The 16,641-nt window shown below is 41.7% G+C and overlaps 1 protein-coding gene across 1 annotated transcript; it reads left to right on the forward strand.

The window, feature by feature from the left end:
- The first annotated feature begins 5,863 nt into the window (after positions 1 to 5,863).
- LOC114898674 (histone H3.3) lies at positions 5,864 to 14,045 on the forward strand. The gene is made up of 4 exons (XM_029228584.1): positions 5,864 to 5,984; positions 7,522 to 7,672; positions 8,876 to 9,029; positions 13,383 to 14,045. Exons 2-4 carry the CDS (start codon positions 7,545 to 7,547, stop codon positions 13,509 to 13,511), a joined length of 411 nt encoding a protein of 136 aa, XP_029084417.1. The 5' UTR covers positions 5,864 to 5,984; positions 7,522 to 7,544; the 3' UTR covers positions 13,512 to 14,045.
- Positions 14,046 to 16,641: the final 2,596 nt, after the last annotated feature.

The following is a 16,641-nucleotide window of genomic DNA, read 5'->3' on the forward strand; positions in this document are numbered from 1 at the left end:
TTTTATGAAATAGAATTTTCTCACCTGTTTATTAATACTTAGCAAGTGTCAAGATCATTATATTAGAATGTTGGAGTTTGAAGGAAGGGGTTGGGGAGTGTCTCAAAGGCTGTCTAATGTCCAACAAGCTTCACCAGGTGCCATTTATATGTATGAATTCACAATGATTCAAAGGCCTGGCTCTGGGCCTTGTGGTCTTAGAAACCACTTAACCTCTTGGCCGCCCTTCTTCAGGGCAGACCTACACCAACTCACTTCACCAAGACTGATGTAGAACTGGGACACCCGTTTATTCATTTACAAAGAAATGTGACAATCTCCAGGATCCTGGGGAGGGCACCTCCAATCTACATAAGGAGCCCAACTACGATCCCAAGGCTGCTTGGTGAGCAGAAAATAATGATAATAGATGCCATTAGTCACTTAATGAGTGTTCGAAATTTATAAAACATTAATAGTGACGGTTAGCCCTGGTCAAAAGCACATTCATCCTCACAACTTCACCATGAGAAAAAGATTTACCTTCCTTATACTGACCAGAATACGGAGAAAGATATCATAGCTCATTAACTCTAAGAGGTTCATTTTCTCAGATGTGAATATCCTGCAAACAAAATACATTTAAAAATTGGTTATAAAACTCTATAAACTATGGTCACTTTTTGTTTATTTATCCATCAAACAGTTATTAAGTGTCCAGCATGGACTGGGTACTATGCAAGTTGACAGGGACAGAACAGTGTATAAAATATCAAGGTCCTTGCTCTCATCAAGTTTACAGTCTAGTTGGGGAGACCACTGATCAGCAAATGAATCAAAACATCAGGTTGTGAGAACTGCTGATGGAAATAAGCATGGAAATGTGACCGAGTGTAACATGAGGGGTGGGGGGCAAGGAAGACAGGGTGGCTCTCTGAGGGGTGACATTGAACTGAGACCTCAGAGTCATGCAGTGGTCTTCACTTTGGGCTACGTAGGTACCAGGAGATAGGTCCTCTCAGCCCTATGGCCCAGGGCTCCTGGCTGTGAGCAGCCCCTTCCGAGGCTCCTTGGAGGGCAGCCTAAGAGGCATGGGTCTGACCTGTGCCCCATGGTTGGCACAGAGCTGAGCAGATAAGTGGTGCCCACGACCCACTGTTCCATGTGATATGCTGAGCACAGCCCAGGAGGTGCTCTAGCCCCTCATGCTTGCTTTAGTTCTGTGGCAGGGAACACTGCCCATCATTGACAAGGAGACAGAGGAATACCATGCCAGGTGCCCAGGGAGTGTTGGTGTAGCCCAAAATGCAGCCAGTCGGGGCTGGGGACAAGGAGGCTGAACAGGGCTGCTGGTGCAGATTTGAACTTCTGTTCTCCTACCAGGTACTTCTCACTATTTTAGACTCTTTTTGGTGGTGACCAAGGCACCTACAGGGTGACTGCTTAGCAACATGTGCATTTTGCAAATTTGAGCTGTATCATAATTTTAAAATACTTGACCTTTAAAAAGTTTAATTAGATTCAAAATCCATTCACAAGAAATTCCAAGTTTACATTTGTCAATGAAAGAAAGGCAAGAATTTTAAATATATAACTTCAACAGTTACACTTTTTTGAATGACTGAAAACAATTATTTTGAAGTTTTTCAGTAAGATCATCAAGAGTTTTAAGAGCTCTTCATCCTAAAATCTTGATCAGGAATGGCACGTGGCCATTTCAAGTATAAAACCTGATATAAAAAATTATGCTCATGGATGTAAGCTCAACATTTCCCATTAAAAACTTTGAAAACGTTTTATTTGGGAGTCTTACACAAGTTTGATATGTATTATCTTCTTTAAAATGTAATTATTTTCTTTCATAGTGATTATGTAATATAAAAATGTATAACGAAAGTTTTAATCAAGTTCTATTTGAATCGCTCCAAATCCCCTTCACTTTTCCTCAGTGTACCGTACAAAGAGGATCTTTTTCTAAGAGACATGGAAAAGTGGAAAAGCTGCCTTAGAAGATGAGGGAGCCAGCCCTGTGAAAAGCTTGGGGAGAGCATTCAAGCTGCGAAACACAGTGAAATGACCCTCAGGAGGGAAGAGCTTGAAAGGTAAGGTAGCAGGGCTGGAGCAGAATACCACTGGAGAGGGCAGAAGTGATGCTAGGCCTTGCATTTAACCAAAAGCAGTGGGAGGCCTCTGAATGCATTTACACAAGGGTATGACTTAATCTGATTTACATTCTATAAATCTAATCTCTGCATGAAGTGTAGAGAATGGAATACAGAGGTGCAAGAGTGGAAAGAGAAAGGTCATATAGGAAGTAACTGGGGGCCAGGTGAGAGGTGAGGAGAGGAGGAAAGGAGTAGGTCATTCTGAGAAGCTTTTCATAGGTAGGACCAATAGGACTATGGGAATGAAAGAAAGGGAGGCTTAAGTAGGATGCCTACACTTTTCGGTTTAAGCAGTTAAGTAAATCATAATGCCATTTACTGGGCAACACTGAAGGAGGGACAGTTATGGAAAGAGGACACTGGGATCCAAAGTCTCAGGACATAGTTTTCAACAAAGGGCAAATAGAATCATAGACGATAAGAGATTTAATGGGCATATGAATCATTAATCAATGATTACAATACATACTGAAATATCTACAGGTAAAATGATGTAAAGCCTGCAATTTGCTTCAAAATCATTTGAGTGGGGGGAGGTAGGAAGAATGAGTACAGGCGTAGATGAAACACAAGATTGGGCACGAGTAGATCATCTTTGAAGCTAGCTGATGGGTACCTAGAGGTTCATCATATTACTCTCCTTTTGTGTATGTTTGACAATTCCATGGGACTGGACGAGATCACCTAATATTCAACAAACGGGGACAGCCCCACACTGGCAGGGGTGGGGGGAGTGGAGTAGAGGTGGCAGTGCTAGTGCAGTGGAAAGAAAGAGATAAGACCACTGCTGTCCTACAGTTGACATTCTCTGGGGAAGAGACATAACAAGCAAGTAAACAAATATGACAGATTTAAATCAACGTGATAAAGAGGAAGGGTGATGTGATAAAGTGTGCATGGGTACAGCAACTGAGTGGCCAGAAGCAACAGCTCCTTGAGGCAGTAATCTTTGCACTGGACTGATTCACAAGCTAAACAGATATCAATAGTGGTGTTTTTAAAGTCCTTTCCATTCTACTTTTTAAACGTTTACTCATAAACAAATCTGAATTAGTGACCATAGGATTTCTACTCTAGGGAAAATGTTTTAACTTAAAAGCTTTTGCTCCCCTCCTCTCCACTGTTTTTTTTTTTTCCTCTCTTTTTTTTTTTTAAATTCATTTGGCTGCACTGGGTCTTAGTTGCAGCATGCGGGATCTTTAGTTGCAGCATGCAGGATCTAGTTCCCTGACCAGGGATCGAACCCGGGCCCCCTGCATTGGGAGAATGGAGCCTTAACCACTGGACCACCAGGGAAGTCCCTCCATTGTTTTTTAAACTCCAAATTTTGAAGCCATTATTAGCCCAAGAGTTCTAGAAGTAAAGCCAATTCAGGACTGACCCTGGTACCCCCTTTAGAATCCCTTTTTGCCCTGACAGCTTTCCTTCCCCCATCATCTGACTCTAAAGTGCTCTTCTCCCCTCAGCTACAGTTTTTGCCAATCTTAGGACTCCAAAGGACATCTTTCCTTCCCTCTTCCAAGTGCTACTTCCCTGTGCAAAGCAATGCTTTCAGAGATTATAAGCCCCATGAGGGCTTGTGTTGTTCACTGCTGTCTTCCAGCACCCAGAACTGTGCCAGGCACAGCTGGCACCCAATAAATATTCACTCAGTGAGAAAACTTCCAGAAGCCACTAGGTAGGTAACCAGGCACCTACCTAGGTGCTAAACGTACTTGATCCTACAACTAGAAAAAACTTGTGGCCTATCTTCACACAGATAAATATCACTCCTATTTTACATATGGACAGCTGAGTAGGTTCAGATAATCCAAGATCAGAACTATTTCACCTAAAATAGTCTTTCCTGTCCTTAAAAATATTTTGAAGACAAAAAATAGAAGCTATGGAAAAATCTAGCATATAAAGAGAACGTTACCAGTGTCATTTAACATTTCTTGAAGATATGATGAGTTTAATTGATGTACAACAGCCTTCCTGGAAAACTCCTGGAAAAAAAACCAACAAATATTTTGGTTTCCTCAAAACAAAACAAAAAACAAGCAAAGAAACCTCTTCTTGGCCCGAATTACAGGAAGTCTTCGCTGGCAGCTCAGCCTAAGCTCTTTTGCATACGTGCTTTTAGGAGAGGCTTGCAGATTGCATGTATTCTGCAGAGCCACCACACACACTTAACATTCATTAAATAATAATGAAACAGGAGGCCTGGATTTTTTTTTGGTTTCTCCTGGGTCTCTTCATCACTCAAGTGTCCTTGGACAAATCTACTCCCTCTCTCATATCTGATTTCCATATATCCGTTTCAGGATAATCTTTCATATCTGATTTCCATATATCCGTTTCAGGATAATGTTTATGACTAAGATGCTTTATAAGATCTTCAGACTACCAGTAGTAGTTATGCCCTCCATCTATGAAATTTATCTCCTTCACTATCCTATGGGATGTCTTCATGACACTTCTATTGAAAACCCTCACACATAGTTGCGAGTGCTGTCAAAACCATCTAGGGACGGTACAGATAGTCTAAGGCCAAAGAGCTGACAACGTGGATGACTTGAACCTGAAGTCTGTTTCCTATGCTACTGAGAATTGGAAAATGGATAAATGTGATAATCCCCAAACCACGTTTTCCTTATTTCTGCCGTTTTCCGCCGCATCTAAACTATGCAGAAGCTGCTGACAACACTTGACTATCCAGTATTTGGCAATTCTACCGAATACTGAAAAGGTTAAAAGGCCGAACTTGCTAGTAGGACAAGCTGCCAGGACTGGTAGTGAGGCTCTGGTGCAGTTAACTGCAAACAATTCCACACATTGTTTTAGAGGCTTACAAAATACAGCCATCTTGCATCAGGCATCCCGGCCCAGGAAGAAGGCGAGCCCCGGCCCCTCGGCCCTGGATATGCCACCTGCGCGGGGCCGGGCGTCCTAGGTGGCAGAGCCCTTGCGGACTGCCTACAGCCCGCACCGCGGGGCCCGCCACGGCCCGGGCCGGTGTGTTGAGCGACTAAAGTTGTCTACGGGCGGGCCGGCCGCACCTGGCCCGGAGAGAGAGCGTGAAGACTGCAGTCCGGCAGCCCTGCCAGCGGCTAGAGCAGCCCCATCTGAAAGTGGACGCGGGACGCTAGGCTGCTATTTGCAAGCTTCCGGTTGGGTAGTGTTTTCAACTGGGGTGCACCGACCCGACCGGCGGTGCCCTCCTCCCCGCCCCCACGCCGCCCGGGGCTGCCTCGGGGACGCGCGCCTGGGCCCGCGCCGGAGCGGGGCGCCCCCTCCCTCGCCCTCCCCGCCGCGGCCTGAGACGCCCGCAGGCCGGGTGTTCACCGACCGCGCCTCCTCCCGCCCGCCCCTCCCCCCTCACTTCCCCCTCGGCGCCCCAAACCCGGGCTTCCCGAATGCCAAGACGTGTGCGCACGGAGCAGGGTGGGAGTGCGGAGCCAGAGAGCCGGAGTTAAAACGGGGGCGGGCGGGCGGCCGTCTCGGCCGGAGCCGGCGGCCCTTCGGCGTGTCTTTTGTGTTTGTACACACACTGCGCGAGGCGACTGGGAGGAGGGAGCGGGCGGCGCGCGGGGGAGGGGCGAGCGCGCGCCAGCGAACGGGCGCGCGGGGGGAGGGGCGGAGGCGGGGCGCGAGCGAGGGGCGGGGGCGGGGCCGAGCCTTCCCTCCATTGTGTGTGATTGGTTGGCGCGCGGCGCGGGGGCGGGGCGGCGTGTGTTGGGGGATAGCCTCGGTGTCAGCCATCTTTCAATTGTGTTCGCTGCCGCCGCCGCGCCGCTGTCGCTCTCCGACGCCAGCGCCGCCTCTAGCTCGCTGAGCTCCAGCCGAAGGAGAAGGGGGGTAAGTTTCCCCGTCTGCCCGCTTCCCCGGAACCGAGCCCCGCTTGCCGTCAACCCCGGGCCGGGCCCCGGCGGTGCGGTGAGGGGACCCACGGTCCCTCCGGCTTGGCCCACAAACTTTTTGGCCCAGAAATGGAGGTGAGGAGCGAGTTTCCCTCACCCCTCAGGCGACGGCGGCGACGGCGGCTCCCCAGTCTCTCGCCGCCTCAGCCCAACAGCAGCAACCGCCGCGTCGCCGAGCCTGCTCTCCCTCCCCGCGCCCCTGGCTCCTCTTTCTTCGGTGAAATCCCGCCCGCCGCCCCTTCCCGGGACCCCAGACCTTCACCACGACCCGCGCGGGCCTCTTAACTACCGCCCCCGGACCCCGGACCCCAGTTTTCGAGCGGGAAAAGGGTGGAAATCGCCGCTGCTTCCCACCCTGGGGTAACTCGCTTTTTGCTGCCTCCCCACAGTTGTTGCTAAGCTTCACCATCTTGTCTCTCTTCTCTGGTCACCGACCATATTTTTTCCCCCGTTTCTCTCTTCCCCATTTGAAAAAGGAGGAAAATTTTTTAAAGAGAAACATTTTTTTCTCCTTTTTTAGAGAAGCGGAAACTTGATGCATTTGAAATGCACAAAAAAAACTTTTGCATTTTGGAGGGCGGCACGTGGCAGGGGATCGGGCTATTTTCGAGCGATTTGGTGTTTCGTCTCTTTGGTAGGGAATCGGATACGTTTTGCGATTGTTTCCATTTTGTTCTGGTCTGGGAGCCGAGTTTGTGCCTGCGCGAGACGCTGGGAGCGAGGCGGGCAGGCTGGGGGACCCTGTGCCGAGGGGCCGGAGGAGGCGAAACCAAAAGTTTATGTGGTGCTTGGGGTGGACTGGTCGGCCGGTCCCGTGCGTTAATTAAAGCCTGGGTGCGGGGCACTTTTTTTTTTTAATTTCACTGCGAAGCTTCTGAGGACTGGACGCCAGGACGGTGCTTTGTAGAATGCTCGCTGGTGGTAGCTGTTGTTCCTCTCTTGTTTTTTGAGACGCTTTTTTGTCAACAGAACTGTAGAGATGCAGAAGCAGGAATGTTTTCAGATATTTACAGCAGTCTATCAACTGCCAGACGTAAAGGGGGGGGGCGGGGGGTGACCAAAACCTTTTTTGCTGTAATTTGACTCGACCTTTCCGTGGTTTGTGGCTTCGTTCTTTTGACTTGTTAGTGGATCGAATATTTACAGACATTTCTAATTTCTACTTTAATTAAAGAAACTGAAGTGAAGGCTGTCAGGGGTCTTTTTGTTTTGCCGTTTATCGCTCAGATTTGGCATTTTTGAGAGATGATTGGTGTTAACGCTAACAATTTTCTAGTACTACAGTTTGTTTCAGGAAGTCATATTTGGGTGGTAGACGTAATCTGCACACTTTAAAATTATGTAACATTACAGACATTATTTTTTTATACTGATCATAATTTCCAGATTTTTGGGGGGGGGGGCGGTGGTAATGGCAGGAAAACTTGTGTGTTTGTTAGTTGCATATGGTGATTTTTGTGTTTTGATGCTGGTAGGTAAGTAAGGAGGTCTTTATACCATGGCTCGTACAAAGCAGACTGCCCGCAAATCGACCGGTGGTAAAGCACCGAGGAAGCAACTGGCTACGAAAGCCGCTCGCAAGAGTGCGCCCTCTACTGGAGGGGTGAAGAAACCTCATCGTTACAGGTATTAAAACAAGAGGAGGGAAAAAATGGGACAAAGCCTATCTCCCGAAGCAGTATCTATAAAATTTAATAAAAAGATGTATAATTATACTTTTTGCTTTAGAGAAACTAATAATTTTTCCTTTTGAATATTTACTAATACTTTAAAAAATATATATATATATATAATTTAGTGTTAGGTTTTATTGGGAACATGTTTAATTTTGAAGCCATGATCCTGCCCATAGCCCAGAGGAGAGGTTGTATCACTAATAACGTTAATGGGATAGGGTAACATTTTATTTAGCTGTTAGGTGTAATGTATATTTTTTAAATAGTAAAGTGTTGTTTTTAAATACATTTTTGAGGATACTCTTTCTCTTGGTAAAGTAATTTAATCAAGATTGGGGGTCATTTTGTTTTAGGTAAGTCCTTCATTTACTTGAATTGGTTTATTTCCTTCTGTTAGCACAGTTTTGAACTACCCTGAGCAGTGTTGTTAAGGGCATCTGCCATTAGAGGGCAGAAGTTGTCTGTATTTAGGTGCCTTCTGCAAATGATTTTACAGTTAGCCTAAAATAAAAGTGGAAGAAATAAGTCAGAATTGAGGTAAATTTTTTGCTTAAAATTAGTTTTAAAAAGAAAGAAAGAAAGAAAGAAAACTTCCATATAGAAGATACACCATAAAAGAGTATTCACATTTAATCATTCATGAGGGATGTGCAGTGTTCAAAGGTATTCTGGGAAATCAAACTTAAATGCCATAAGTGTATTTTTTAAAGGAAACTCATTGGGTTGTGCTGGTAGGTCTTTTAGAAGAATTGGGGGTGCCAGTAGGAAGAAGGAGAGTGCTGCCAAATTGAGAAGAGTCTGAACAATTTTGACCTCTTTATTTGTGGCCTAGTACTTTCCCAAGTTGTAATTATAACAAGTTAGTGATATATATGTTAAAGAGGAAGAAAATAAAGGGGACTTCGATTAAACCCCCCCTGCCAGGAATCTACTTTAATATCATGCTTTTTGCTTTAAAGGATTGTTGTGTTACTCTTAACAGACTTGAATATTCGGGTCATAAATTAATAAGTGAAATTAGATACAGAAGCTGAAGAATAGTTGGGTGATTTATTTTTTGAAAAGTGACTGCGTCTTTTTAAAGCTGATGACCACTTTTTTATGTTTTTTATGTATTTGGTAACCGTGTCTTTATTGTGTTTTGTTTTTAAAGGCCTGGTACCGTGGCACTCCGTGAAATTAGACGTTATCAGAAGTCCACTGAACTTCTGATTCGCAAACTTCCCTTCCAGCGTCTGGTGCGGGAAATTGCTCAGGACTTCAAAACAGATCTGCGCTTCCAGAGTGCAGCTATTGGTGCTTTGCAGGTAAAATGGCGGGTGGGAAAGGCTCTAAGAGTTGGCCGTTCCTGCTTTGTACCAAGAACAATTCTAAATCTTTGCATATGCTTGTTAAATTTAATCATCACAAGCGGATGAGGTAGGTCTTATCTATTTCACTGTTAAGATGTCAGAAAGGTTAAGTTGCTCAAGGTCATACAAGCAGACATAGGATTTTAAAATTTTAGACGTTGCAGTGTTTAAAGGGAAAAAGAACCTTCTGGTTTGGCTTACAGTTGCTGCAGGACATCAAGAAGTCATGGGGCTAAAGGTAATTGGTAATTAGTTTCAAACAGTGACTGATATAAAAGGAATGTTAGAATAAATGGCTTCCTGGGCCTGAAGAGGCAGTTGCAAGTGGAGAGAACATAATATCTGGGATGGGAACAGGCAGCATAAAAGAACTGTGCATTGAGGTAAAAGAAGCATGAGTGGTAGTTAGGATTAGGTTGACGATAAGGAGAAAAAGATACTAGGCTTGTAAAGAGAAATTGGAAGACTTGTAGTTTGCTAAAGGGGATTATGTATGGATTTCCACTTAAATGGGAAACATAGTGAATTTATTCTTAGCTCCAGTGTGTCAGAACTTTGAGAAGTACTGTTTTAGCTGTGGTTGTCTATTTGAAATACTGGTGGTTTGTGCCAAGATTAAAACTTGAAATGCCCACAAGTAAGATATTTGATTAGGTATGTGGGTATAATTAACATCAATCACTTAAGTAACCTATAATGTTAACGAGTTTGGCATTCGTTGTAACTCAAAGTATGGTAAGACTGCCACCTCCTTCAGAGCGTGGGGTTAGAGGTGATTAAAATTGCAGATTGCTAGGCACCTCCACATACCTGAATCGGAATCTCTTTTGGGGGAGGGTCCAGAATCTACATACACTCCATTGGAGGATTTTTCAAGGCTGCTGTTGCCAAGCTTTTCCTTTATGTGTGAGGAAGATTTGATAGGTGGATTCTACCCTGAAGTGTAATTGGTTGAGCTGTTTCTATGGTTAGTCTGAACTTCATTTGATTGGTAAATTCCAGGAGTAGGCATCCATTAAATTCTCAATGAATTGAAATTACTGAAATTTCAAACTACTGAAATCTTCCAGTGCTGTTATTTAAAACCCTTATCTTCTGTTTTAATCATTGACTATCTTTAGATCCCATTTTGTTTATTACTATAATTGCTAATCACATTTTCCCCACTAATTTTAAATACAGAAATATTATTGATATTCTCAAGCATTGATCTAAAGCTGCCAATTTTGTTTTGTGGTTAGAGTTAGCAGGGCTCTGCTTGAAGAACACACTACTTGAAAGTCCAACATTGTTGAGCTTAAGTGTCAATGATAGAGCTTTGTAAATTGATTACTAAACAGTCTGAGTAAAAGACTATTAGTTTTTAAAATTCATGTCTAAACTTCCACATTGCTGTTATTAAGGTGTGTGTTTTATATTTGTCAGTAAATGTGGTTGTATTGGTTTTGAGCAAAATGTTCAATTCTGCCTGTAGTACTCTTGCATTAGGTAGCTCTTTATTGGAAGAGTAATCTTTGTTAGAAGTTTATTTTGTTTTGTGTTGCTTTTTTTATACATCAGTTCTCTTAAAGATACAGAGATGGAGAATTTGCTAATGGAAATAGGGCAATAGAAGAGAGCAGTTGAAATAGAATTCCAAAAGTCACTATTTTTGCCTTTAGAATTACACAGTTTACAACTTTTCTAATACAACTAAATGAGGAGGGGAGGTAGTCCAGTGAGGATGGGAGAGAATTTAGTCTAGGTTTGCCATAGATAATCAAGAATTAGCTAACTTGAAATTTAGCCTTTGCCCCTAATATCTGAGAGTTTGAACTGAGGTATCATGTTAAAAATGGACATTGGTGGTTTGAAGTGGTGGAAGAGTCAGATATTGAATATACTCAAAATGTTGTAAATTAACATTTTCTTCCAGTTATAAGATACTTTTTCTTTTGCTGTTATCAAAATTACGTTCACTGGGCTATAAATTAATGTGTCAGTCTTTAATTCCTATCATAGCCTTAATGTTTAGGAGACTTTGGGACACTAGCAATAGAATTAGAAATATATGAGTCATGGTTAAATTCCCTATGAGTATTGACTCTTCTCCCAGAGCTGACCAGACACAACTCTATAAAACCTATAGCCAGGTTGTAAGATGGCAGTGAGAGGCCCAGCTGCTACATGCCACATTTGAGTAGTACTAGGGGAGCCAGTAGATCATTGTTCCACCCTTAAATGGTCTCAGAATTGCAGGACCTGTTGGCTTGTCCATATAGCAGCTCATAGTGCTGTTGTTTTGCAGAAGCCTTCTAGATTTGCATAATCCTGAGATACGCTGGGTGAAACAAAAAAGAAACTAGTTTCTTTCTTGAGGAACTTCAGTCCTAGTATCTGATGTGTGTTGCAGACCCATAAGACTAGGTAGGCTACAGTATGCTGTGTTTCCTAAATTTTTTACCTATTTCTAGAGTATCCCAAGAATTAATCCCCGAACATTAAGGACTTTTGCTTTTAATATATTCTTTGGAATAGGTAAGATACACGGAACTAATTGCATAGAAAAGATGCAAATTTCGGGAATTCCCTTGTGGTCCAGCGGTTAGGATTCCACGCTTTCACAGCTGAGGAGCCGCATTCAATCCCTGGTCAGGGAACTGTCCCGCAGCCACATATCCTGGCCAAGAAGAAAAAAGGAAAAGATGCAAATTTCATTTAGGGTTAGAGATCTCTGTTAAGTAATTTAAGGGCATTAAAAGATGGCTAGTGTACAAGGCCATTATGATTGCCAAGGAATTAGGAGTTCAAAGTTACCTGCACCTGGGAACCAGGGGCAGGAGGAGTGTTTGCTTTCTCCTTCATGGAATAATCTTAGGTAGTCCATAAAGGGTAGGTAAATAAGACTTAGCTCTTGATAACAAATGCTGCAGAAAGACATGTAGGGATAGTAAACTTTAGGTAAAAGAGATTTTTATAGAAGAGAGAGATTAGGATAAAAAGAATGAAGATATAAATGTAGGAAATAATTTTTTTCATAAGATGGAATAACGTAAACCATTTGAATTAATTGTTGCCGTGTTCTTTTAAAAGCAGAATCTCAAGTTTTATTGGCAAAGTCAAAATGTTTGTAAAAAGCAAAACTGGTTCTTCCCATCTCTGTATCTTGTGTGTTATGTAGTATTGTGGGGCTTGAATTGCTCAAGTATTCTGTGTATTTCCCTTTTAGTTTTATTACCTAGAGTTTCCAAAATGGAAATAATTTTTTTAATTAGGACAAAAATAGCAATTACAAAAATCTGGTTTTTTTCCCCTAAATATATCTCAAACAGAAATAACTTGCTTATAGAGAAGCCAAATACTGTCTTTCATTTAGTGTGTTCCTAATCCGCTGAAACAGTTGGACTGATGACTGGTAAAACAGTAGGTTCATTTCAAAATGAATAAGCAGATGTTTTAACCTAGACCAAAGGATTCTTCAGCTTTTCAGACAGCTGTAAGATGTACTCACAATTTAAGAGTTAATTATAAGTAGAAGCTCCCGTTTTTTCCTCTTTACATGCCAAGTGTTGGTGAATGATTCATGTAGCTACCAGTTTTTGAGTGAAAGTAGGGATAAGAAGATGCCTTCAGAAAAGTCTTAAGAATATAATGAGAAAAACCAGAGGGATCAATGTTAATGCTGGGAGGTAGCAAAAATGCCATTACACATAAGGGTGCATAGAGGAAGGTACAGTTAGTGGGGGGCATGGGGGGCATATCTCAGCAAAGTAGGTCAATGTATGTAAGTAAGACACAAATCTGGTGTGTTCTGGGACCCAATAGCACTCTAGTGGTAAAACTGAGGTGTTAAAAGAAAGGTGGATGAGGACCATATGATGGAAACCAGTGGTCAAACAGATATAATGAAGTGTGAGTAAGATTCAGAAAAAGGAGGACACAGCAGGGTAGGAGAGTATATTACTTTGGATTAGATACATGATTCCATTTATCTTAGGATGAGAATGAATGTTAGAATTTAAGTTGGATTTTTTGCTTTACTCAAGACACATTTCAGTTTACTACAAATCACATATAACATTAAAAAATTAAACTTTTTTAGTAGTGAAATTATTTGACTTGTATTATTTGATAAAGACTTGAGTTTTCACTTTCATAAGCTGCCTTTCAGCCTCGTCGCACAGATTTTAAAATGTAAGCATTTGGTAAAATAGTCAACATCTTCTGAAGTAGGTTTTTAAAGGCCTCAAAAACCTCATCTTTTTAACTGATACAGATGTAACTTAACTATTGATAATATTAATATTTTTTTCTTTATTCCTGTTGTAGGAGGCAAGTGAGGCCTATCTGGTTGGCCTTTTTGAAGACACCAACCTGTGTGCTATCCATGCCAAACGTGTAACGATTATGCCAAAAGACATCCAGCTAGCACGCCGCATACGTGGAGAACGTGCTTAAGAATCCACTATGATGGGAAACATTTCATTCTTTAAAAAAAAAAAAAAAAAAAAATCTCTTCCTGTTATTGGTAGTTCTGAACGTTAGATTTTTTTTTTTTTTTTTTTCCCTGTGGGGTCAAAAGGTACCTAAGTATATGATTGCAGGTGGAAAAATGGGGGACAGAAATCAGGTATTGGCAGTTTTTCCATTTTCATTTGTGTGTGAATTTTTAATATAAATGCGGGGACATAAAGCATTAATGCAAGTCAAAATGTTTCAGTGAACAAGTTTCAGCAGTTCAACTTTATAACAATTATAAATAAACCTGTTAAATTTTTCTGGACAATGCCAGCATTTGGATTTTTTTAAAACAAGTAAATTTCTTATTGACTGCAACTAAATGGTGTTTGTAGCATTTTTATCATACAGTAGATTCCATCCATTCACTATACTTTTCTAACTGAGTTGTCCTATATGCAAGTACATGTTTTTAATGTTGTCTGTCTTCTGTGCTGTTCCTGTAAGTTTGCTATTAAAATACATTAAACTATACCTGCTTTTGGTCTTTACTATCAACCTTATCTGTACAATTAACTTACTTGAAATTTCCATATTCAGAATAATTTTAGTATCAGGTGTTTTGTCACTTTTTATCTGAAACTGTTGAGAGAGGAGGAAAGTGTAAGCTTTGTATGGGAAGGAAACTGGAGCTACTGGCTTTCCTCAAATTTTTAAAAATTTAAAGATGGTATTTCTGTTTTCCAAAACCACAGTTTGACTATGGATATGTGTACTTTTAACCAGCAATTCCCAAACCTAGCTGGCCAGCAGAATCACATGAAAATAGTTAAATCTGTATAAGTAGTGAAAGTACATTTATAAACATAATCTCTGTTATTAAACTTTGAATATTTAATGGTAATTTAACTGCAAATGTAACAGTCTTCAGTTCAAAAATTAGTGCATCAGAGAGCTGGCTATTTTAAGATATTGTATATTAACCCTGAAGTTATTAATCAAGCACCTATAGTTCATTCTTAGCACTGTGTTTTATTTAGCATTGGGGTGATTAATGTGAAATGAGGATGGTGAACCTTTTAAGACTTACAACATTTCTTATTAGAGAAATGCAAATCAAAACTACAATGAGGTATCACACCAGTCAGAATGGCCATCATTAAAAAATTGTCTACAAACAATAAGTGCTGGAGAGGGTGTGGAGAAAAGGGAACCCTCTTGCACTGTTGGTGGGAATGTAAATTGATACAGCCACTATGGAGAACACTGTGGAGGTGCCTTAAAAAAACTAAAAGAATTACCATATGGCCCAGCAATCCCACTACTGGACACATACCCTGAGAAAACTGTAATTCAAAGTCATGTACCACAATGTTCATTGCAGCACTGTTTACAATAGCCGGGTCATGGAAACAACCTAAATGCCCATGGACAGACAAATGGATAAAGAGGATGTACATATGCACAACAGAATATTACTCAGCCACAAAAAGGAACAAAATTGGGTCATTTGTAGAGACATGGATAGACCTAAAGACTGTCATACAGAGTAAGTCAGAAAGAGGAAAACCATATGTTAACACATATATGTGGAATCTAGAAAAATGGTACAGATGAACTGGTTTGCAAGGTAGAAATAGAGACACAGATGTAGAGAACAAGAATGGACACCAAGGGGGGAAAGCAGGTGGGGAGGGGGTGGTGGTGTGATGAATGGGAGATTGGGATTGACATATATACACTAATAGGTATAAACCAGATAACTAACAAGAACTTGCCGTGTAAAAAATAAAGTTCAAAACAAGGGGGCTTCCCTGGTGGCGCAGTGGCTAAGAATCCACCTGACTGGGACATTGGTTCGAGCCCTGGTTGGGGAAGATCACACATGCCGCGGAGCAATGAAGCCCGTGCGCCACAACTACTAAGCCTGCGCTCTAGAGCCTGTGTGCTACAACTACTGAAGCCTGTGTGCCTAGAGCCCGTGCTCCACAAGAGAAGCCGCTGCAATGAGAAGCCCGCGCACCGCAACAAAGAGTAGTCCCTGCTTGCTGCAACTAGAGAAAAGCCCATGCGCAGCAACAAAGACCCAATGCAGCTGAAAATTTATTAATTAAAAAAAAATTCAAAACAAAAACAGACACATGCTCCCCCAGTGTTCCTTGCAGCACCGTTTACAACAGCCAGGACATGGAAACAACCTAAATGTCCACTAACAGGAATGGATAAAGCAGATGTGGCACATATATTCAATGGAATATTAGCCATAAAAAGGAACGAAATTGGGGCATTTGTAGAGACGTGGATGGACCTAGAGGCCGTCATACAAAGTGAAGTAAGTCAGAAAGAGAAAAACAAGTATACTAACGCATATCTGTGGAATCTGAAAAAATTGGTATAGACGATCTTATTTACAAAGCAGAAATAGAGACACAGATGTAGAGAACAAATGTATGGATACCAAGGGGGGAGGGGGGTGGGATGAACTGGGAGATTGGGATTGACATATATACACTATTGATACTCTGTATAAAATAGATAACTAATAAGAACCTACAGTATAGCACAGGGAACTCTGACATTAGTTGTAGCATATGAGTGAAGCTGCTCTGGAAGTGAACTGAGATGTATTAATCAATGGGCTAAGAACAGATTCATGTCAATAAGATATAACATTGGGCTTATAAACATAAACATTGGTGTTAAGCTCCTTTTTAGCAGTAACTTCATTTTTAGATTTTAGGTCATTATAAAATCACTGTGAGAAATATAAGATTTTTTGAGAGCCTGTTTCTAATTTGTTGACATGGTATCCTAGTTTTAGTGTGATCGTTTGTATAGGCTTCTACAGGCAGGCACTAGTATTACCTGGAGTATTGGCAGGAGCATATGTTCACTGCAGTATAAGCTACTAAGAGCCAATTGAAGTATGTTTGATACAAAATAGATGAACTTGGCACTCAAAGCAGGTACACAGATGTCTGATCAATGTACTGGGCTTGTCTCAGTATACCATGGTCTGTTAATACTTGACATGTATTCTCTTGCTCCTATAAGGTAGGTAAATCTTTCCTACTTAACTGAGGAGGCAATGAAATTTGGGAGGATTATTCTTATTTGACTAGGGTCTAAA

This window comes from Monodon monoceros, unplaced genomic scaffold, assembly GCF_005190385.1.
Source record: "Monodon monoceros isolate NGI ecotype Baffin Bay Population unplaced genomic scaffold, NGI_Narwhal_1 Super_Scaffold_18, whole genome shotgun sequence".
Taxonomy (NCBI): Eukaryota; Metazoa; Chordata; class Mammalia; order Artiodactyla; family Monodontidae; genus Monodon; species Monodon monoceros.